Source organism: Periplaneta americana, chromosome 1 (genome assembly GCF_040183065.1).
Source record: "Periplaneta americana isolate PAMFEO1 chromosome 1, P.americana_PAMFEO1_priV1, whole genome shotgun sequence".
NCBI lineage: Eukaryota > Metazoa > Arthropoda > Insecta > Blattodea > Blattidae > Periplaneta > Periplaneta americana.
In genome coordinates this window covers 86273823-86299420 of record NC_091117.1, presented here as the reverse complement: position 1 = coordinate 86299420, position 25598 = coordinate 86273823, and the positions used below count along the sequence as shown (strand labels likewise).

General features: G+C 35.2%; 1 protein-coding gene across 2 annotated transcripts in view; it reads left to right on the top strand.

Annotated features, from left to right (window-relative positions):
* Nucleotides 1–25598, top strand: part of LOC138697932 (inactive pancreatic lipase-related protein 1-like) — a 99845-nt gene that overhangs the window by 40455 nt on the left and 33792 nt on the right. For both annotated transcript variants that reach the window (XM_069823545.1, XM_069823554.1), the window contains exons 3-4: nucleotides 441–603; nucleotides 16840–16943. In XM_069823545.1, the coding sequence (XP_069679646.1) occupies nucleotides 441–603; nucleotides 16840–16943 (267 nt within the window). The remainder of the gene's footprint in view (nucleotides 1–440; nucleotides 604–16839; nucleotides 16944–25598) is intronic.

Genomic DNA, 25598 nt, shown 5'->3' with positions numbered 1-25598 from the left:
AGGCGTTTGAGATGGGCAGGGCATGTAGCACGTATCCAGAAATGCATATAGAGTGTTAGTTGGGAGGCCGGAGGGAAAAAGACCTTTGGGGAGGCGTAGATGGGAGAATAATATAAAAATGGATTTGAGGGAGGTGGGATATGATGATAGAGACTGGATTAACCTTGCAAAGTGGGGTTACCAGAACCTTGCACAGGATAGGGACCAATGGCGATTTTATGTGAGGGCGGCAATGAACCTGCGGGTTCCTTAAAAGTCATTTGTAAGTAAGTAAGTATATTTTCTTCCTGTAATTCTTAAAATAGTAATTTATAGTACGATTCCTTCTTTCATAGTTTTCTGCCCAAAGGCAGGTCTTTCACTGCAAACCAGCATTCCCCAATCTTTCCTATTTTCTGCCTTCTTTCTTAATTAACGCTGTGACTTTCTGCTCTCTACAGGAAACGCCCAACAAAACGTTACTACGTCAAGACGTGGCCAAACATCGAGATGAACAATTCTCGTTATGATGGAAGTAAGACAACTGTGTTCATCATCCACGGTTTCATGTCCACTGGAAACGACTCCTGGGTGGAGGACATGAAGAACGCCTATCTCAACAACGTAAGTGTCAAAATTGTGGTGATACATTGAATACACAGATTGTTTTTAATCCGAATTAGCTTTAAATGAATCTCTCTTTCAATGAAGAGTATCATGACGGGACTTCTATAAAATGAAGATGCTGAGAATGATGTAGCGAGGCTTTAACATATAAGTTAAAGTCAAGGTTGATTGGTGGTGGTTCGTTTCCAGTGCCGACCATTTCTCAACTAAAAATGAGTGCTGAGAAAATCACTCACCCCTAGAGGCGTACGCAAAGTGGGGTTACCAGAACCCCCTTTTGAACTTTGTTTAGTTGCATATTTATGTTTGAATATTTTTTATCCTTAATCGTTTTCCTTCTCTAATTTTTCACTGTCAGAGTAATAAAATCTACATCGACATAAAGCATAGTCCTCCTACCTCTTCTTCAGTATAATCCCTGTGCCCGGTGCTGCAGCATTCTAGAATTGTAACAGTGTCATATTTATTATAGAGAGACCTTCTGGCTAGTACCAATCTTGTAATAAAATGAAGCTGACACAATATGAAATTTAACTTGTTGTGAAACATATTGGAAAGATTGTTTTGAAAATTATGCAGTGCAGATGTTAAATATTGTGCTTTGTCGATTTTAAACTCATCTTAAGAGCGATGTTCTCCCGTTCGTTAGTCTGAGTTCTGACTTTATTTTGAAACGTTCTTTTAACCCATTTTGAATCTTTCGTACACTACTTTTAACACTTTAATATAAATAATTAATTAAACGGCGAACTTACTCGTATTAATTGTGTAAGTATGTGCGGCTTACAGCTGTTACCTTAGGTTCTGTTCATATTACGTAATAATTAACATATTCTAGCAATATATCAATAATAATGGTCTTTAAGGGAACGAACAGGTGAAAAATGTGGAAAAATGGAAAAAATACAAATTTGTTTTTATGTTCATAATTTTATTTAAACCTTCTACTTTCATAATATGGTCTCATTTTTTATTTGGGAGCCCTTTAAACCGTGTCACATGACGTTTAAATGTCTGCTTGCACGTGCTTCGTTGCCCTTTAAACGAGCTGTCAGCTCTAAAGTTTATCTTGAGCTTTGTAATTTGAATAAAGCGGGCTAGTTTTTTTTTCTGGTGTGTATCTAGTGAAATTAAGTTTGTTGTCACTCCTGAATACACTATCAGCTTGCCTGTCAGCCCTGCAAATACTTTGTTTTGAAACTGTGAACGGCAAAATATTGTTTGTGGATCGTTTCTTCTCGAGTTTGTGCGTTTGTACGTGAATATTCATACTTGTTTTGCTGATTTCGTGTTATTTAGGATGTTATTAAAGTTTTACACTAATTTTCTATTCAATTAGTTGTATATATTAGTGTGAATAAGTTAGTATAAGTGCATTAGGTTAGGAATCGTCACAATAACATTCAAGACCACGTGTATAACTCAACATTTAGCATTTTAGACATGGTTTTAGTTTTCTAAACATGAATAGACTAAGTGACATTCATAATAAGGGCAAGAAACGATCAAAATATGCTAATAGGGCTAAAAATTTAGCAAATATAAGGTGGAAGAATGCCAAAACTATTGTGGAATGTGTGCAACAAGAAAATGTGTTAGGCCTAGTTGGTGATAATGAAGATCAAGTGTCAAAAGAACCTAATAATAAACAAAGTGCTAGTGAGATAAAGTTGATAAAATATGGCAACTTGCAGGAGAATTCAAATATAAGTGCCCCCCAGTGTAGTGAAAACTACACATTAGTGCATGTAAGTTTGTGGAGTGAACTGTATAAAGGAGTAAAATGTGGTGAATGTGGAATGGATAGTGCAAAAGCTGAGCTTACTGAACCATCAGGCTTTGCATTTAAAGTGATAGTGAAATGTTATAATTGCAACACAGTGTTGAATGAAATGTATACAAGCCCTAAGGTAGGTAACACTGAGTCAACTCGACCTCCCTTCGATGTAAATAGGAGAATGGTCAACGCCTTTGTTACCATGGGAAAATGACACTCTGCTATGGAACAACATTGTATGGCTATGGGTATGGCAGGTTTGAGCTCACAATCCTTCAACTCTCACCTGATAAAACTGACGGAAGAAAACAAACTTGTTAGACAACATGTGTTGAGAAATGCTCACTCTGCAGTTAGACGAGCTCACATGGAAGTGGACAGTTCTATTAGTGATAGTGATGTTATAAATATTGGTGTGTCATACGATGGCACATGGATGAAGCGTGGACATACATCAAAGTATGGTTTAGGTTTAGTCATAGATATTTTAACAGGGCTAGTGTTAGATTTTGAAATAATGTCAAAATATTGCAGTACTTGTGAAAAGACAGAAAAAAAAATGGATGTTGCAAGTGACGAATATAAACAGTGGTATCAAAGTCACAAAGATGCTGGTGTTTGTGAGAAAAATTTTGATGGATCTTCAAATGCCATGGAGATGAAAGCTGCAGAAATTCTCTGGACCCGGTCCATTAGGTTGTGTAATATGAGGTACACAACCTTATTGTCTGACGGGGATTCAAAAACACACCATCACCTTCAGCAGCTTCAAGTTTATGGTGAAGGCATTGACATTAGAAAAGAAGAATGTGTGAACCACATTGCTAAGAGAGTAGGTAAAGGTCTACAGAATATTGTTAGGGAATGGAGAGGGACAGATTCCTCAATTGGAGGCAAAAAAAAGGGAAGTCTGACTGCAGAAATGATACCTCGACTGCAAAATTACTACAGAAAGGCCATTATTGATAATATCCCCGATGTAAACAAGATGAAGAAAGCCATCTATGCAACACTTGACCATGCAATGTCCACGGATGACAAGCCCCTGCATTCAAGATGCCCTAGTGGTGAAAAGTCATGGTGCTTCTTCAACCGGGCCATTGCGAAGCAAGAAGCTGTTCCGAAGCATGACTTGAAAACCATGAAGACAGTGTTGTGACCTGATGTTGTGGCTAAAATCATGCCAGTGTACTGTAGACTAGCTAGTGATGAACTTCTTAGCAAGTGCACTGCAGGAAAAACTCAAAATGTGAATGAAAGTGTTCATAGTGTGATATGGCGGAAGTGCCCAAAAGAAATTTTTGTATCAAAAAAAAAAAACTTGAAGTGGCTGTTACTTCTGCTGTGACTGAATTTAACATGGGTTGTACAGCAAACATTTCCATGAGAGATTTAGTGTCAACAGTGAAATTATCTCCTGCAGCATACAAAATTGGCAATAGGAGAGACAAGCGTCGACTGCAGCAAGCGGCTACTTCAACCAGTGAGAACTTCAAAACAAGCAGGAAGAAGCTACGTTTGTCAAAAAGTGTCACTGAAAGTAGGAAAAAGCAGCAGGAGGGGTCAACATATCAGGCAGGAGGGTTTTAAGCAATTTCCATAACGTGTAAGTACTCAAACATAATGTTGTACTTTAAAACTTGATTTTCTCCCTTTTAAATTTTATTACATTTTAACATGTTCAAATTGCTCCATATGATGCATTTCTTAACCAATTGTGATGAAATTTTTACCACAAGCCCACATTACCTAAAGGAAAAAGACTGTCACATGGATTTTTAAAATATTTATTATTTGCCAAGATATAAATTGATTAAGATGCATGAAATTAATTTTTTTCTTTAAATTGGCACTCACCCAGTTTTGAATTTTTTTCTCAGAAACTAAGAAGTGCTAACTAAAAATCATGTGATAGATGTTTTATTATTGTTAGAGGAACTGTTCTATATTTTTTTTAAATTCATAATGTTAAGCGTTCATCGTGCAGCATTTTTTAAATATTAATTAGTATTAATTGGTAAATAATTAATTTCTTCAAAACTAATTAAGATACATTGATGAAATTTATAGGGATGTTTTAAATACACATCAGCACTCTGTGGTAAAAATTTCAGTCCATTAGCATCACAAATGCATAATTTGAATATTTCACCTGTTCATTCCCTTAAGTAAACAAATGGTAGGCCTATTTCCATGAAATGAGTGACGCAGAAAATAATATATTTTGTTAGTTACTAAGTCAAGTTGAAGTCCAACACCACCTTCTCTGTGCCTTCCCAGAAGCAAGGAGAGACAGTTCAAACAAACGGTCGTTGGCAAATATTTGCTGTGTGTAGTATTCAAACGCTTTTTGTTCTGTCTCCTAATGATAGATTTGGAAATTATGTCACTTCTTCATAAAACAAGTTTTACATTATATTATAACTTATTATAAGAACACCATCCACACTATTATTCCTAATTATTACGAATTCAACCAATTCCGTAATTAATTCCACTGCTATTCTTAATATTAAAAATTTTTCACTGCTTAAAGGAACCCAGTCTCTTAGACGGATAATGTTATGCCGACTAAATCTCCGAAAGGAAGCTAGTGAAAGACACAAAATTTCTGAGGAAAACAATTTGGCGAAGTGAAGTGAGAGATCACGATGATGATGAATTGTGTCAAGTAATTCACATAGATCTAAATCTCTTCTATCCCTAAAATATTTCTTATAAAATGTTTTCGATTAGGGAAATGATACTATAGTCAGTTTTTCGCACACGACATTTTTGGAGAAATTTCATTAAATTTTGTCACTTTTTATTATGCAAGAAAAAATTGAGAAAGATAATTCACATATCCAAGTTTTAGTAAATTAAAATTTTGTCTCCTTAATAAGTAACAATAATTCTTGTGTCAAAGTAATTATATAGTGTATACATTTTGTCTTTACACGCTCGCAAGTGGGCAGCTACGCTTTGCAATGCTGCTTTCACTCCACTTCCGCGAGCGTGGAAAGATAAAATGTATGCAATGTATTCGATAATGTATCACTTTTGAAAAATGAATGGATTGATGCTGAATATGAAGAAAATCAGTCGAGTAGTTATCACTTTTGAAAAATGAATGGATTGATGCTGAATATGAAGAAAATCAGCCGAGTAGTTAGTAGAAATCGATGTATAAACAAACACGCTGACGGATGATATACCTAAAACCACTTCAGCAATAGAAACAACTCAATTAATTAATTTTGTATGCCATGCTGTATTGTGGCCTATGATCGTCATTCGTTTAAAAACACAAAACAATGATGCATGTTTTGAGAGTGGACAGTATCCCTCATCAGAAGTAAACAGAGAATGTAGTAGTAAACTAGGTCCACTATACTACGGAGTCCATCATTTTGCTTGTATTAATAAGTACGTACTGTATTCAGTGGTATATGCTGTCTTTTTGTTTATGCACGACGGGGAACCACCCCACCCCATTTTCTACGTCTCGTGCGATAAACCTAACCCGGAGGTTTAATGGGAGATGGATTGGTCGAGGAGGTCCAGTAGCAAGGCCTCCCCGATCACCTGATTTTGGATTTGGTTCACCTGTTCCTTTTGATTTCTGGCTATGAAGACTTTTAAAGACATTGGTGTATGCCACATCCATCGACAATGTACAAATGTTACAGGAACGCGTATCGAATGCATGTGAGGGAATCCGACATCAGCAGGTGTGGTCGCAAGAGTTTATGATTTACTGAGAAGAAGGACTGAACCATGTGTAACAATGAGTAGTAACCAGATAGAGGTTTCTGTAGTGTCAACGAAACAGGTCGCTATCGTAGGCCACAATACAGCATGTCCCATATCTCAACAGATTTGTTTTCGGACACATGTTTATAGGAACTCTTTTTTTCAGTTTCAACCAATGCTACCTCCTATAACAATATGCAACACTTTTTTAAACACACTGTGTACAGGATGGAAGGGAACCTATTATATTAATTCACAGAGGTAATAGATCAAGTCAGTGCGAACAACTTTTGTCAAATAAGTTTTTGATACGTCCAATAGTTTTGAGAATGCGAAATATAACATGCTGCGACACTGCAAAGAATACTTGAGGTCATTGTTCCGCAGTGGGGGTGAGTGTAACTCCAATCATCCACTCCGCAAGACTTGCGAGAAAAGAATGTAAACAAAAACGTCTTATCAGAAACATTTCGATCAAAATAATATTTTTTGTCAGCCAAGTGTTTTATTAATTAATTACCGTTCACATGACTTCCTTGGTCCTGAGAATTTACCATAGTTGTTAACTGGAACATGATGTCTGTTAAATCATATAAAGTTCCAAGTAAAGAATTAGCATTAGATCTATAGAAATAAAACAGTCTCGAAGTTACGAATGTATGCCTCAGTTTTAATGAAAACTTTGTCAAAATACTCCTACACAGGCATACCAGTAGTTTATTTTACACAGCGGTTGACAATAGAAATGCAAAATTCAATCATTGCACACGTTTCGTTTTGAGATGCCTGATCGATTGGTTATGTCACTATGCGCAGTGACACAAGATACGTCCAACTTCTCGTTGTATAACGGCAATAAAATTCGTTCTGGCTTCACGAAAGCGTAGGAGTGACAACAGCAGTTACACATGACTTGCATTACTAAAAGAAACTGGGGAAACTCTGTTCCCAAGTTGCCGTTCAACAACGTTATGCCACCGACGTGGCTCAGTCGGCTAAGACGCTTGCCTGCCGATCTGAAGTTGCGCTCGGGAGTGGGTTCGATTCCCGCTTGGACTGATTACCTGGTTCGGGTTTTTCCAAGGTTTTCCCCAACCATAAGGCGAATGTCAGGTAATCTATGGCGAATCCTCGGCCTCATCTCGCCAAATACCATCTCGCTATCACCAATCCCATCGACGCTAAATACCTAGTAGGTAGTTGAAACAGCGTCGATAATTAACCAACTAAAAAAACTTAATGTACTGTATTTGTATATGTATGCTTTGAATTTATTAAATATTACAGTATATTCGTACATATAGTCGGCACTCTTGCTTCGCACCGACATGTTATCTTACCTGTACGACCTAGATGACGTCACAGGGGACTATGTAACAGCCTTCTTGAGTATAACAACATTTTTATTAGCAAATTGTACAAAATTATTAAACTGTAAAAGCTAATCAGAATGTGAATGCAGATTTGAAATCCTCTTGTCTACTTACGTGTTTCACTCGCAATACGTATGAATACAACTCTTATACGTCTTTGGGTACGACAAGCGATTCAAGTTTGGAAGTGAGCGGAAATTGTTTCATGTTTTCAGTAGGCCTAATTATGTAACAATTAGTAAAATATTCATTACGGAATAAAATAAATTACATAGATAGAAATGTCTCTAGGCCTATTTATCTTTAATTTACAGATAGGTTTCTATTGTCTATATTTTACCGTTACTGAGTTATTTGTATTTAACAACGTTACGGACCTGCGTGACTTACATTTTGTGTCTAGCCGTCTAGCGCATGGTCATAGATAGAGATGTTAGATTTTCGCGATAATGAGAAATGCGAACTTGTGAAAAAATGCTCTCGAAGTAAAAATATGAATAGAACAGAAATATGACCTACCTGATACCCTCTTTGTTGTTATCTGTAGTCGACCTGGTTGGCGAGTTGGTATAGCGCTGGCCTTCTATCTCCAAGGTTGCGGGTTCGATCCCGGGCCAGGTCGATGGCATTTAAGTGTGCTTAAATGCGACAGGCTCATGTCAGTAGATTGACTGGCATGTAAAAGAACTCCTGCGGAACAAAATTCCGGCACATCCGGCGACGCTGATATAACCTTTGCAGTTGCTAGCGTCATTAAATGAAACATAACGTTTAACATCTGTATATTTATCTCCAGTTTTAAATTAATTTGCTTGGTGCTAGTCGTGCAATATTGGCTGCCTTTGCTAACTCTATAGGTCCAGTGTTCACTCACAAACAAGCTGTAAGAGATAGCGGGTGATTGTGATTGAGTAATAACATAGATTGGGATAAAATCACTTAATGTCTTTTGACATGTTTTTAATGTTGACGTCGACCTGGTTGGCGAGTTGGTATAGCGCTGGCCTTCTATGCCCAAGGTTGCGGGTTCGATCCCGGGCCAGGTCGATGGCATTTAAGTGTGCTTAAATGCGACAGGCTCATGTCAGTAGATTTACTGGCATGTAAAAGAACTCCTGCAGGACAAAATTCCGGCACATCCGGCGACGCTGATATAACCTCTGCAGTTGCGAGCGTCGTTAAATAAAACATAACATAACATTTAATGTTGACAATTTCATTATGTGTCTTATTTATTATTTTCAATAATTTTAACTAAAAATCTAGAAAATATACCTGTTAACACATTGATAACAATGAATTTATACCACAAAAGTTTCCACGAAAATAATATTTCCATCAAAAGCGCTGCAAAGTGCTAAATTTCTACATTAAAAGTGCCATAAATGCTAAATCTGATTTATAAAGTGTTTAATTCTTAATTTTAAGTTGCTAAAATGTACCATCTCTATTCATAGATAACATTATTCAACGTTACAATGCAATGTTTAATCATATTAAATGTTAACTTACGATGTAAGTAACTTTAATCTTCTTCAAAAAAAAAAAAAAAACCTGTAACGAAGTCATTTATCTGTAGAGAATTATAATTTTATTTTTCTATTGCTTTATTTTCTACAGATCTAATGTATAATGTAAAATGTAGGGAACATAATCTCTGGTTACTTCATCCCGCATTCATCATTTTTATGTCACATATCGCAAGCATTTTGTGTATTTATCGATAATTAGCTACTGTCAGTGTCTAAATCAATTTCACACCGCAAATAATGCTAAGGAGTTCATTTATTTGTTACAATTTCTAATAATTTCTTAATTCTTTTGTATGATCGTGTACAGCAGGGGTCGTCAGCGCAGAGCACTCTGGGAATAGCCTCTCTTACCCGCGGAAAACGCAGTACACCATGGTACGCTCGTAGCTGCTAGCGGGTATGCTCTCTATCTCTTGCTGCTGCACGACGGTGCACGCGGGACAGTACCGCTTATCTGTTGCACATTTCAGCGAGTGCTGACGACCACTGGTGTACAGCTTTCTTGAATCTATTTAATTATTATAATACATATTCAAACTTGAATTGTTCAAAACTTTCGTAGATATATAGACTATTTCTTGAACATTATTGAAAGATGCTCTATTTGAGGATAGTCCTTACTTACCAGTGTTACTATTCACAACCTAAAGTACAGTAACATATTTTGTACCCATACTAAATAATATTTTACAAGAGAATGTATAACAATTATTGCGGCATAGCCACAGGATCTTCAATGAACGAGTAGAATTTTGGGTAATTTAGATGATTTAGAAGTCTTCCTAGTCGTCTCGTTTCTCCTAGTCGGACAACATTTGTAGAAATATTCTCGTTTCATCAAAACAATTTTGCTTGTAAATTCTTATTCTTTATAAAAAAAGAAGTAATTCATAATTATTGTAAAATTTACTCTTTCTTTTATAGTCTAGAAAATATATCCTAATATTTTTCTCACAAATTTCATCTCTGCTATAGAATATTTGACATTCACATTCATTAGTTTGTATGAGGATTGTTACAAAATATTTCCATCATACACTAATTATAGTAAATTTAAATGATTACATTATATTGGCTAGTGATTTAAATGGTATAATTGGTAACACACCTATTTATTATACATTGGCATAGTTTGGAGAACGAGTCTTAAAAAACAATGATAAAAATTTATAGATTTCAGCTCATATAACAATATGATTATTTTATTTTTTTTTATCAGTACTTAATGTATAATAGCTTTAACTCCCAGGTCATATTGCGATTGTCTGTAGTTTTTTTCTGCTGGAATGTACTGTGGTACTGTACCTAATATTCCGTAGCAAATGGAATTTAGTCCGACATTCGCTTTATTTAACTGAAAATTAGTTATATTCAGTCGACGAAAACCACGGAAGAAATCTCAACCACATTAGTCGACACCGGGAATCGAAGGCGGGACCTCTCGAATGTAAGTCTCAAACAATACCGTCTGATCCACTTTACTCGGTCAATATATATGGTCGTAAAGAAAATCATTTCTATTTAAAAAAACAGTAGTAGGAATACATTAAATAATTTTTCTGGCTGTTAATACCCAAAAGTATTTATTATTGTCGGGATGTATCCTTCGTCTATCTTAAGAGTTTTCAAATTCCACCGCTGTGGAGTAACTGTTAGCACGTCTGACGTAAAATTAGTGGGGCTGGGTTCAAATTCTGGTTGGGACAAGTTACCTGGTTGACATTTTTTCTGGGGTTTTCCCTCAACCAACTAAGAGCAAATGCTAGGTAACTTTCGGCGGTGGACGCTGGACTCAACTCGCTAGCATTATCACCATCTCATTCAGACGCTAGGTAACCATAACTTAGTAGTTGATAAAGCGTTGTAAAATAAACAACTAAAAATATTTCTCAATCTTCCGCTACACTTCTGTTGATATAGACCTGCTTCTTGCAAAGATGAAGACTTTGCACCTGTCAGACAATACCTCGAGCTGGATGGACTTCTACCTACGTGACCGCCAACAATGCGTTTCTCTTGACAATCAGTTCTCCCCATGACGATTCACAAAGGCGGGAGTGCCGCAGGGCTCCGTATTAGGACCATTACTCTTCTCTAATTACATTAATGACGTACCGGTATCAATGAACTTACAATACTGCCGATATCACCTTTGTGCCGACGACCTACAACTTTACATACATTCCAGACCCAATACTATCAATGAATCAATTGATAAGTTGAATTGTACTTAGCCACTGTTTCCACTTACATGGCTAATTCCGGACTTGCACTTAATCCAAGTAAGACTCAAGCTATAATTTTATTGAACATAATCGTTTAGTTAACTCTCTTAATAACAATAATCTTCTAGTTGTTACACTTAACAACATACAAATCCCTTATTCATCTGTCTTAAAAAAAATCTTGGTTTCTTTTTCGATAATAATCTAAATTGGAATTTTCAAGTTAAAGAAACAATAAAAAAAATCTGTTCCTCCATTCACTGTTTGAGTCGCTTAAGAATCTTCTTGCCCCAGCAACTAAAATTTACCCTAATAAAAACCCTAGTAATGCCGCACTTTGATTATTGTGACGTTCTGTTAAGTGACCTAAGTTCTGAACTGTCAGTCAAGTTACAGTGAGTTCAGAATATGTGCATCAGATACATGTGTAACATCCGACGATATCATCACATATCACCTTCCTTCGCAAGTCTTTTGTGGCTCCGACTCGAACGTAGAACTTTACACTCTTTGTCTTTACTCTTTCAGATTCTGCACACCTCGACATCAAATTACCTTTCGTCTCGTTTCTCTTACCTATACTCTAATCACGACGTAAATACCAGATCACTTATCTGTAGAACATCTTATTATTCACCATCTTTTACAGTATCCACCTAGTCCATAACTGTGGAGTAACGGATAGCGCGTCTGGCCGCGAAACCAGGTGGCCCGGGTTCGATTCCCGGTCGGGGCAAGTTACCTGGTTGAGGTTTTTTCCGGGGGTTTCCCTCAACTCAATATGAGCAAATGCTGCGTAACTTTCGATGCTGGACCCCGGACTCATTTCACCGGCATTATCACCTTTATCTCATTCATACGCTAAATAACCTGAGATGTTGATAAAGCGCCGTAAAATAACCTATTAAAAAAGTATCACCTCGTGACAATGGAAATCCTTGTCACAAAGTATTAGGGACTGCAAGACAATAAACATTTTTAAAAATAGCTTAAAGGATAACCTTCTTAGTAATTCACTATAATTATATTGACTTAAACGGTCACTGACTATAAGGTAACTTCTTTCTTTAGACATGATCCTGATAGCGCTGTATTTTGAAAATTGTCTAATAATAATCTCCTATTATCTAAAATTATTTCAGATATATTAAAATTCTATGTATTTTAGTTTCATTCTGCTACACAGTTTGTATTTCATTGTTTAATTAATAGTTCATAGTATTTTACTGTTTAATTCATAAGTAACTCTTGTATACATGTAACTTTTATCGAAATCAAATAGTTGTATTCTTTGTAGCTTGTAAGTTCATACATATGTATGTATACTTTTTGCTGGTTGAGTGGAAGAAAAGGCCTTACGACCTTAACTCTGCCAGCTGAAATAAATTATTATTATTATCATTATTATTATTATTATTATTATTATTATTATTATTATTATTACTACTACTACTACTACTACTACTATACAGAAATAACACGGTGCTCCCTTAAAGAGCACTGAACGAAATAATCATTTTTATGTTATAGACAACAGTGAGCTGATGACAGCACTGAAAATCACAATTTAAAATATCAAATGGTTCCAAATATACGAGGGAAGGAATTTTGTCCACCACTGCTGCTGACGTCACACTGCCGCACTCATGGCTCGCTTTGTTATGAAAATAATGATAATAATAACAATAATAATGGTGGTAGTGGTTGCGATTTGGACTGTGGAGTAACGGATAGCAATGAATGCAACGTGATTAACTAAAGCATGAATGGATTTCCTGTGGTGTTATGCGGCATTGTGACGTCACACGCATCGCCAGTATTCACGTTTAGAGGTATGTTATTCGGAAACCGTTAAAAAGGTCTAGTTTGCGCTATTGTGTGCATAATTAAATATATGTTGTTTAGAATATATCATTCCATAATATTTTGATTTTTAGCTCAGTAGGCCTACTCCTTGTCTGGCGAATCTCCGGTTTCGAACTATTCGGTTCTCATCAGCACGACGAAGTCATAGAACGGTAATCATGTCGCAAACTGGATAAAAGAATATCGTCCCCTTTTGTGTATCACGAGTCAAAAGCCTTTGGAATAATTCAAAGACTGCAAAGGATAATACCAAGTGGAGTCGAAGGATTAAAATCTTGCCAATGATTTGCGAAAACACAAACTTGTTTAAAGAATGAAAACTCTGTTTGTAATTTTGCGTTTTCTCTGTTTCGGCTTCAATTCGCCTCTTCACTAAGGAAGTGTGATGACAAAAATCTGTCCATCACTATCTTGGGACAGAGTGGAGAAGGAAAGATCTCTAATGAGAAATTCCAAATTGTAGAATCTGTTCATCTCCACGAATGCTATTGCTTTGTCTTTTGACTTCGCTTTGCAAATGCCAAGTATTCATTTTATGTCTCATAGTTTAAAGCTAGAGTGATAAAACTTGGCATCCTTATTCCTTAATATCTCTGTTATGAAATGGAGCATTTAATTGGCTGTATTCAGCATAGTTTTACTGATAGAGTTTATACGTAGAGCAGTATTATTTTTTATTAAAGTTTGAACATTGAAAATTATATTTCTTTTACAAAAGAACAAAATTGAGTATAGGGCATTACTAATGTTCCATTGCACAATGTGCAGTGTTACCTTTAAGAAAAAATTATATTTAAAAATAAGAATATATATTTTTTTAGGAATAGAATTTTTATTAAGAAAATTAATAAAAGAATAAAATAAATTCATTTTAAGTGTCCCTGAGAAGAGATTGAAATTTATAATTTGTGATTATGATATTGATACACATATTAAGTAAAAATTTCAACTCTCTAGCTCAAAAATTGTGACTTTTAGAAATTTCAGTAGCGCATCGCCTTAAGCAACGGAAATACAGTATAATAAATTGGCAACGGTTAAAGAATTATATCATAAAGGGACTTTCTTGTGCTGCTTTTAATCCAAGAAGATAAAGAATACAAGCTTTGTTATGGCCAATTACAGGATAAGTTAATTTTAAACAGAACCCCTGCTGTATCATTTTGGATAAGTTAGTTCCCAGTTTCCGCTCACATTATCACAATCTCAAATGCGAAGTCCGCAGCAGTTTCTCAATAGTACGAACATAACAGCTAATCATAGTTCATAAAACCGTCTTCGTTTATAACTCAGGTTGAGTGTTGGATGGATATAAACTTTTGCCAACAGAGAAATCGAGGAAGTGCACTGTGACTTACGTTCCAAACCACGTAAAAGCAATAAAATGTATGACGTAGGTACATGCGGAAAGTAATACAATTACAAGAATCTTACGTAAATTGTTTACACAGCTTAACAGATCTTCTCCAATTGGTACAGACCCAGAAAAAAAATAGGCCGCCTAATTTTACTAACAAGGAAGGCTCATCAAGTGATAAAGTATTTTTATAACGATCTTTCCGCCATACGTTCCATTTGAAATAAGAAATGTCCCTATAAATATCTACATCCGGAGAAGTCCTAGCCTTCGTGATATGATTTTTCAAAATAATCACTTGACACTCATGTGTCTCATATCTCCATTTCCATCGTAAAGAAGAAAATGTTTGTCTAAAAAAATGGGGAAGGGGAAGGCTAAATTTATTTATTTATTTACTTATTTATTTATTTATTTATTTATTTATTTATTCATTCATTCATTCATTCATTCATTCATTCATTCATTCATTCATTCATTCATTCATTCATTCATTCATTCTGGTAGAGTTAAGGTCATGTGTCCTTCTCTTCCACATCACCAGAAATGAAATACATAATTAAACAATCATAAAAATAGTAAAGTCATACTTAAATTTAAAAATAATTTTCAAGCTCATTAACAAGTTTACATATAATGAAATATTGACTAAACATGATAAATGCCCGCTTCCTTGGTCTTGAGGTAGCGTGCTGGACTCCTAATCAAGGTGGCTCGGGTTCGATTCCCAGTCGTGAAGTAAGGGGGATTTAACTCGGACCTCTTCACGGGAACTGATTGTCCCAGTGTGTGTGGTGTCTCGCAGTGACCCCCGGGTACCCTGACCCAGTAAATGGGGGAGTCCTGCAGTGTGTGCGTGTGTTCAGTGGAGTAGTGGGTCTAGGCACAATAAGCTTCAGGCTGCGGTGTCGAAATTTGTAAAAAAAAAAAAAAAAGATAAATAATTAAGTGATTTACAATTCATGGCCTAATTCTACTTAATGGTAGGCCTAAGTGACAATAAATGTTACGGGTGTGACAAAATTTTCCATTGACATTGCGCATTTATGTAGTTCATTCAGTAAGTCTGCTAATTGGTACGTTCTGAAAGAGAACATTTTTTAAACTTGGATTTGCGTTTGAGCAAGGATATACATAATATTTACGGGTGTGGCAGAATAGTTAAAATATTAAATGTCAATTATTTTATTATTGTTTTCTCCAAACATCTGAAAATACAACTAAAGATATAAAAGAAAACAATAATGCAATCACAAAGTTCCACTGTTTGATTTTACTGTGAAAATTAATCATTCTTAAACAAAAACAAGTTGTCCACGTTTATTTATAACTCTTGGACGTTTCACTTTTTCAACTACGACTGAAGCTTTCTCCACAGAAAACTCACATCTTCCTTTTTTTGGCCAGATCCATGAACTCCCACGAATAACAATCAACATCGGAAACAAACCCACGATTGAAATTATGAATAAATTTACAAAGTTTAACTCGCTGTTTATGGTGACATGTAGATTTTTATTTTAAAATGCTATATATCCATGTCTCCTGGACTATGTTGCGTATTTTAACATACATAAATGGACATTTTATGGAGAGTAATGTTTTTAAATACAAGACCAGTTGACATGGAATGATCCAATATTTCGGTATCTCACTATACGTAATATCGACAGCTATACTCATATTTAGTAATGCATTGTTACACATTGTTACAGGTAGTCCTAAGTACGCAAAATGTGCCGGAAAATATTGTTCATATTCATACCAAAACTCAGGTATTCCTGGACCGTAACTGGACGATTACCTGAAGTTTCCCGGGCCGTTCTTGGACAATCACTGAAACTTCAGAGACCACATCTGGACTAGAAATACGATTTTGGGCCGCAAGTGGGCATCCCGGATTTTAATTGTATTGCTATGTGTTTTTAATACTGTTTGATTTTAACTTAGTGTATATTTATGATTCAATGAAAAACAGTGTTGCATTTAATGACTAATAAATACAAATTACTATGTCAACTACAGTATATAAACATTTCTCTGAGCTGTCATTTCTGACAAAAAATGCTGACGAAATATTGAACGTCTGAGTATTATATTTCCGACAGTTCTTTGACGGGTTTCGAAAATCAACTTCTTCTGTTCCGGATAATGGGTCATCAAGAGTCCCTGTCTAGTAAGATTGGTTTTCCTTATTTTTCGTCAATTGAAAACCTATAATTCAATTCTCCATTAACAAATCATCGTTGTCACTTTTTTTCGTTTTTTTTTTTCTTTTTACTTCTTCGATTATTTATATTAAATTACAATGTTGTTTAGGTGTCCGTATTTATTCCCAGAATCGAGAAAATGTTCTTGATTGTTTCAGGTTGATGCCAATGTTTTTATAGTGGACTGGGGCGTAGGAGCAAGTGATGGCGAATATAACAGAGTATGTGCAAATATCAGGATAGTTGCAGCAGAAGTAACAAGGTAAAATAGTTACGTTCGTTTGACAGTACTTCAATAACATAAGATCTCATAAACAAAAGAGTCTTCGGTTATATTCATCCTTGTACTTCATCTCCATTAGATGCACTCCCAAGCACTTTCCTGACCTCTTAATTACTTCACGTATCTGAGAGTCCTTCAAGAGTCTTAACCTAGACTTTTACTTGCAGTACTTTTAACCTGGATTGATTCAAAGCTAGACACCATACTAACCCATGCGGAATGTCGTCCTCGGTGATAGATCTAGTAGTTAACATCCTAGCCGTGGTGTTTGAGGTTTGCGTGTTAAAACCCGACCTCAGGCGATGGGTTCCAAAGGACGATGAAATGTACAGGCGAGTCAGTCAGTTACAAATCGAAGTGGCGACCTACATTTTTTAATAAGCTGCCTGAAGCTATCACCGCTAGATGGCGGTACTGTCAAGGTGTAGGCTAAATATACTCGATGTGCTTCAACGAGCTAGAATAGTCTATAGAGCGGCTAGTTTGGCTTGTATAGCTGTCAAAAAAAAGTGATCGCTCTCTAGAAGCTAAGTCGCCTTCGGGTATCTTCGCTACAATTCGGAGACAGGCGATATTATACCTGTTGTTGGACCACGTGATCAGATATCTACAGTTATAATTGAAGTGTTCTCCATGTCACTATTGTAGAGTAGTGGTAGTGTAACGAGCTAGTTTTCATGAGGTCGTGCATTCGAACTCAACGTAGTGCTTCTTGTGTGTTTTTGTTTTTAAGAGAGGAAGAAAATATAATTGTTCCTGTCTCTTTTATGACTCTTTTAGCAGTTAACATCAAGTTACTGAATGTATTATGCCATAACTGTATCATTATTTATTATGACATAATGGCCGCAAATGTAAAGAAAGAAAAATTTTATTCTCAACAAAAATATCATTCGTGGCATAAACAAAACAAACTTACTGGCGTCTGCCTTAGAATATTCAAACAATTAAAAGTTCAAAAGACAAAAAAAGAAAGCCACGATTCAATTAGTCCATCTTCCTCCCATCTCGATCACATCTAGCAGTCGAGTATGCATGGAATCAACTAGTTTTTTTAAATAGCGATTGTTCTGCCACGGCATTCCAGACATCCTGGACGAGCTTCCACAAATAATCAGGACGTCTTGGAGGGGGATTAGGCTAAATTTCCCACACATGCTTTTTTACTTGTGCTCCCGGTAGCTCAGTCGGAAGAACGTCGGAATTTAGATGTCAACGTCTCGTGTTAAAATCCTCCTCACTCCTTTTCATTTTATTGTGTTACAGGATAATATAATGTAATAATATAAGAATAAAATCTAATACTAGTATTACGTAGCTGTATTGTTCCAAATCTAACATTAAATTAATGTGATTTATATCGCTAAATAACGATAACATAATATAAATGATAACTTGAATATTATTTAAATCACTAAATAACGATAACAGAATTATAAATGATAACTTTAATATTATTTTTATCGCTAAGGCTCGAACTCACAATCTTCAAACTAGCACTCTACGAGACGCAGATATCGTATGATTCCTGCTTATACACAATAGTTCTGAAACTGCTTCAAATGCGATAGTACAAGTGCATGCATCATGTAACATCACCGTGACCCGAAGTGAATTTAGAATATATTCGCTGTTCACAAGTGCGGCCACTTTTTTTTTTTTGACAGCTATACACCACTGTGATTGGTGTCAGAACGAAATATGGCAGCCATTTTTAAGGGACCTCCAGTGTTTCATCTGCTTTTAATGTGTTACTTACGAACATAAACGCAAATGAATAGCATAAAAATATGTGTTCTGTTATAACTGCACAAACAGAAGAAAAAAACAAAAACAAATAATGTATCATATTTCGGGTATTCTTTTTAGTTAAATGTATAGGCTAGTTTTGTTGATTAGCAGCATTTTGTTGCACGCGTAAATTTGTAACAAAACTCAACATAGACTGCAGTATGTACAGTATTCTTTTTCTTCTTGTAGGCATGTTCTCATCATCAGTAATCTATATTTTTAATTATTTTCTATCATTCCACTGAAAAATTGAAAGTGACCAGCATTAATATGGCTGCATATAATTCAGGTTTCCTCCAGCAAGAGAAGTTGTAAATTGTAGCATGTATATATATATATATATATATATATATATATATATATATATATATAGCATTAATATGTCTGCATATAATTCAGGTTTCCTCCAGCAAGAGAAGTTGTAAATTGTAGCATGTATATATATATATATATATATATATATATATATATATATATATATACACAGAAGAAAAAAAAACAAATAATGTATATATATTATTTTATTTATTTATCTAAACGATAACAGCTTCCTGTATTAACAGGCTGCTACAAAGACAGAGCGTATTGTGCAATAGGCAGTTGGAAGTATAAATGATATACATATGTTTAAGTTGAAGGGAGTCTTACAACAACGACAAGAAATGACTGAATAAATAAGTAGGTACTAATTAATTAGTTGAAGATCATTGTTGACCGTAGAGATGGTTGCGGAGTATAAATATTGATCCTCTCAGAGCTGCAAGAACGATGTCATCAATTGCCTTCCTCTGTAGGCCGAAACGTTGCCAGCTCTGGAAGAAGAAACCGGGAAGAGTTCCGCGCGCTCCAACCATAAGGCCTATTACTTCAATTTGTTGTAGACCGTATTTGTCCATGAAATATGGAACGGTACGTACATAGATGTCGTTTTTTTCCCTATTTACATCTTCAGGTTGGCTCTTTTGTTTTTCAAATCTAACGGTGGGATCGATGATGCAGCCATTTTTTTTTATTTATTTATTTTATGTCGCTTTAACCTAGAAAGTCATATCGCGACAACACATAAAAAATTTTTACAGTTTACATAGAGTTTACTTTATTACAAAAATCATTTTAGATACATTTGTAAATGTTGATAGCTTTCAGAAACTTAATTAAGTTTGAACTGAATAATGGGTTGTTTAGAACTGTTGATAAGTCTGTTGGTATATGGAATTGATCTCGAGGAAGGTGATATAGTGGACATTCAGAAATTAAATGGCGTACAGAAATCCTATTGTGGCAATTGGTGCATGTTGGAGGAGGAGTTCTGTCTAGAAGATAAGAATGTGTAATTTTGGTGTGGCCAACTCGCAATCTTGTGATTATTACTTGATCTTGACGTTTAAAATTCTGTAGTGGATATTTCATTCTGGAATGTTGTACTATTTCGTGAAGTTTGCTGGATGACGACTCTGTCCATGATGTTTGCCAATGGTTGTGCAGTTTTCTGGTTATGCATTTAATGGCGTCTGTATGAGGAATAGACGTTAAAAAATGCAATGGAAGTCGTGTAACTTCTTTTGCTGCGGCATCTACAGTTTCATTTCCAGGAATGCCCTGATGAGAAGGGATCAATATTAGAGTTATTTTTCGTCCTTGTTTCATCAAGTCAGTAAGGAGCTGGTGTATTTCTTGAATTAGTGCGTTGGTAGAGAATATATCTTGAAGAGCTTGTAAACTGGATTGAGAATCAGTGTGAAGAAGATAAGATTTATCAGTCTCTGTTTCCAGAATATATTCTAAAGCTTTTTTGATAGCGTACAACTCACATGTCAAGATTGAATAGAGAGATGGCAATGTGTACAACATCGTGTGATCAGGGTAAACTACAGCACATCCACATCCTTGGTTAGTCTGTGATCCATCTGTGTATATGTGACGGTAATTACGGTACTGATCCCATTGTTCTCTGCAAAATTGTTGATACGAAATACCGTTCGTTTCAGTTTTAATATGATATGTTAGATCCAGATTTATTTCAGGTAACATGATTCTCCAAGGTGGATGGGCAGTGTTTTTATTTCTTTGAGAAATGGAAGGGATTGGCATATTCATTTCGTTAAAGTATTGTTTCAGTCTAGAAGAAAAGGGTGCTGAATGTATTTGTTTATCATGATGTTCAGAGAATATATATGAGTTCATGCTAGGTCTAGATGAAGCTGCGATTTTAAGAGCATAGGAAATACTCAGTTGTTTTCTTCGAATATCAAGAGGCAGTTCATCTGCTTCTATTTGTAAACTGGCTATTGGACTTGTTCGGAATGTACCCAAAGCGATCCGAAGTGCTGAGTTTTGTATTACATTAAGTTTTTGTAAAGAGGATGGTTTTGCTGAGTTGTATACGATACAGCCATAATCCAGTTTAGAACGAATGAGGATTCTGTAAGAGCATATTAAGACTTTATAGTCTGCGCCCCAGTTTCTCGCAGCAAGTGTTTTCAAAAAACTAATTCGTCGCATGCAATCTTCTTTAAGAGCAGCTAAGTGAGGGGCCCATGTCAGCTTTCTGTCAAATATAATTCCTAAGAATTTTATCGTGTTTACTATTGGTAATTTATTGTTATTCAGATATAATTCAGGCTGGATATGTGGTGTATTTCGTTTTGAAAATAATATGCATTCACTTTTATTAGTTGAGAATTTAAAACCGGTTTCTTTGGCCCAATTTTCTATCCTTTTCACTGAAGATTGGATAATGTCTTGCGTTGTTGTCAAGTTTTCTCCTGTGCAAAAGATAGTGAGATCATCTGCAAGTAGACAAGTTTTTGCAGGTAAACTTACATGAGATGTAATATTATTAATGGCTACTAGAAAAAGTGTGACACTAATAACTGAACCTTGAGGCACACCGTTGTTTCTTTGATAATGTACCGTTAACTTTGACTTGTATTGTACGATTTTGTAAAAAATTATGGATAAACCTAATCATGTTTCCAGTGATTTGGTTTTTAATTATCACTTTCACAACATATTGGCGCCAAACCATATCATATGCTTTATGAATACCAACTGCAAGAAGATGTTGCTTATTAAGAAAGGCGTTCAATATTTCGGATTCCAATGTAATTAAGGAGTCAATTGTCGAGTGAAATTGTCGGAAACCGTTTTGTGATGTTGTGAAAAAGTTTCGTTCTAGAGTCCATCGTAGGCGTTTATTAATTATCTTCTCCAGCAATTTACACATTGTACACGTCAAAGCAATAGGGCGGTAATTTTCTGGTGCACTTCGGTTTTTATCAGGCTTGAGAATTGGTATTATAATAGCATTTCGCCATTGATCAGGGAACACTTGTTTGGACCAAATGTAATTATACACTTCATAAATATATAAAACACCATCCGGAGGGAGTTGTTTTAAAAATTCATATGGAATATTGTCTGGTCCGGGGCTGCTATTCTTAGAGTGGCTCAAGGCATCTTGTACTTCTCGTAGAGTAAGTATATCATTAAAGCTGTGGTCTGTATTGCAGTTCATTTCATTTGGATCGAGTTCAGGGGCATTGTTTTTAATGTATAGGAAATCTTGTTCATAGTTGCAGTCACTGGATATTTTGGAAAAAGTATCTGCTAAGGTATTGGCTATGTCTTGTGGATTAGTTACTAAGACATTACTATTGGGCTGGCAGATAGCATTAATATACAGTAAGTGTTCCTGTTGATACCTCTGATTTTCCTCAAGTGATCCCATATTATATGTTGAGGTGTCTGATAAGACATAGATGAAAGATAAGATAACCAGGATGCTTTTTTGCTTTCTTTATTGTCTTCCTCGCTATAGCTCGAAGTTTTTGGAAATTGATCATATTTTCTACTGTTGGTTTCCGTTTGTATTTGTAAAATGCTCTATTTTTGTTTTTAACTGCTAGTTTCCAAGATTCATTCCACCAAGGTACAGATTTTCTGTGGGATGATATTAATGTTTTAGAAACACTTTTTTCTGCAGATTTGAGCATTAATGCGCTAAAATCATCTACTATTTTGTTAATAGATGAAGTGTGGAAGTCACATGGAAGAAGAAGAAGAGTACTTATTTTTTCATTAATTGCAGTTCTGAAATCAGAACAATTAGCGCCCTTGAGGTTCTATTTAATTATAGGGAGATTACAGCTTAAGTGTGATGTAATTTCGAGCAAAATTAGAAAATGATCACTTCCAAAAAGAGTATCATGAGCAGACCACAAAAATAGTGGAGCAATGTCTGGAGTACAAAAAGAGAGGTCTATACTGCTGAAAGTTCCGTGAGCAGTACTGTAATAGCCTATGTAGGTTTCATTGAATTTAGTAATATTACATTTTCGGATTCTAGCAGAGATTCTATGATTTTTCCCCTTGAATTGGTATTAGAGCATCCCCAAAGGGTACTATGAGCGTTAAAATCGCCGAGTAATATGAAAGGTCTTGGTAATTGATTGATTAAATCCTTCAGATTGTGTAAATCAAGAGGTTGACTGTTAGGCAGATATATGTTACATATACATATTTCGATACATAATAAAACAATTACTGCTACTGCTTCAAAGTTGGAAATAAGTGGCACTTCTTTACTAGTTATATTGTTGTTAACATACGTAACCACCCCTTCGCTAGCATGATGGTATGTATTGCGATTTTTATTGTATGGAGAATGCTGTTTCATCTTTGCGACATAATTATTATTAAAATTAGTTTCCTGCAAACACATGACACCAGGTTGATGTAATGTAGTTAACTTTTGTAGATACTCATACTGGGTCCAAAACCCATTAATATTCCACTGGAGCAATGAAACGGAAATGATTCTAAGGATGGATTGGCGTTTGAATATTGTCTACGGCATCAGTTTCCCCATTGTTGTCACTTTCCATACTTATTATGGCACGCAGACAGTTTTCAATACTCGTAGTTCTATTTTTAATGCCCTTATCCTGATAGTGTGTGTAAAGTTTCTGGAGCATTTCAATTAGACCCTCAGTGTCATTTGTATAAGACAAAGCAACGTGCAGGATATCAGTAACTCCTACTGTATTTTCATACAAACTTTTGAGCTGTGTATAGTTTAGAATAAACTCACTCGGTGTCGCTTCTAATATGTGTTTTACTGGATGTAGTAATGTAGCCATTGTTGTTATTTGGCGGGATGGCAATCATGTCTATTCTTCTTGTACTGCCATTGTCTGCCAATCCGTGAACTTATTCGAACACTTGAAAATTTATTGATCTAAACTGTTCGGCGATCATCGAACGAATTCTATGGTGTCGTGAGTTACGGAGTACTTCACTGTGCGGAAAAGAGCCCAGGACATACTGTATACTCGTATAGACCTATATAAGTTTAGCAATATTTAAAGTTTGTAGCTTTTTCTGTTCTATTTATTTTCATTTTGTATAAGTAGTTGTAATGCTAAATGTATTTAATTTTTATTATCACCATTGTTATTATTATTATTATTATTATTATTATTAGTATTATTATTATTATTGTTATTATTATTATTATAGACACGGTTTTTTCTTAATGTGTGACACACCTTTCGATATTCCTGTTCCATTCGTCTCTGTTCAATTGTTTTCATCCAAATTTGATCTCCTCATCGCTATTTGTAACTTATATTATTCTTCCAGGTTACTGTAGGCCTTCCTCTGTTGCGTTTCGCTGGTGGTATGCATTCCAGCACATTTTTTGGTATTCTGTCATTCGGCATCCTTTGCACATGTCCATAACATTTCAGCTGTTACGTTGTTAAATAGTCCAGAATTTTAGTTTTCACTCCCATCATTTCTCTAATTTTCCTCTTCCTGATTTTGTCTTTTCTTGATATTTGGGGTTGCTTGACGCCAAAAGCCCATTTCAGTTACCAAAATTTGTATTCAGTTGTTTTCTTGAATGATCAAATATCTGCATTATTAAGTTATCCTTTTACAGTGCTATTGTAGATCTGTATTTTTGTTCTTTTACTTATGGTTTGTGCCACAATATTCCATTCAAGATTTATATAGCACACTTTCCTTTATTATTTCTGTATTTTATTTCTTCCTCTTAATCTCCTTTATTATGTATTTCAACTCCTATATATTCAACTTCATTTAATGGTCTCTCCTATTATTATGTCTATCTTGTTCTAAGTTTCCAATAACTAAATATTTTGATTTGTTCATGTTTATGTTTAATCCCCGTTTGTATATTCTTATCATATATTCTATATCTTCTTGATCATGGGCCATAATAATTTGGTCGTCAGCGAAATGAAGAGTATAAATCTTATTATTATTTGCAATCTGAATTCTCATTTGGGAGCATTTTTTCCTCCAGATGTTCAATGTTTCTTGTATAATGTAGGGCCTATGTATATTATCTTAAATAACAATGAGGAAAGGCAACACCCTTGACGTAGTCCTTTTGATACTATGAAGTCTTTGGATAGTTTTGATCCCTTTTTGTCTTGGGAATTGGGCTTTGAAATAAATTTTGAATTGCCTTAACAAATATGAATATGAATGGAAGAATAATTAATACATTCCATAGTTTAGAAACTGGAACATTATCATATGTTTTTTTCTAAATCAATGAAGGTTATATATTCAGACTTTTCTCATATTGTATTGTTTTTTCAATCATTTGTGTAAGGCAGAATAAATTATCAGTTTTAGACGTCCTGCTCTAAAGCCAGCTTGTTCTTTTAGTTCCCCTGCTTATAATTCTCTTCTTATAATCCTTCCATACAAATGACTCCTATATGAAATATAGATATATATCCAGTTTTCGAATCTTGTGATATATTTCCTCAATTCAAATATATTTCCACTAACCTTCTTAATCTTTCA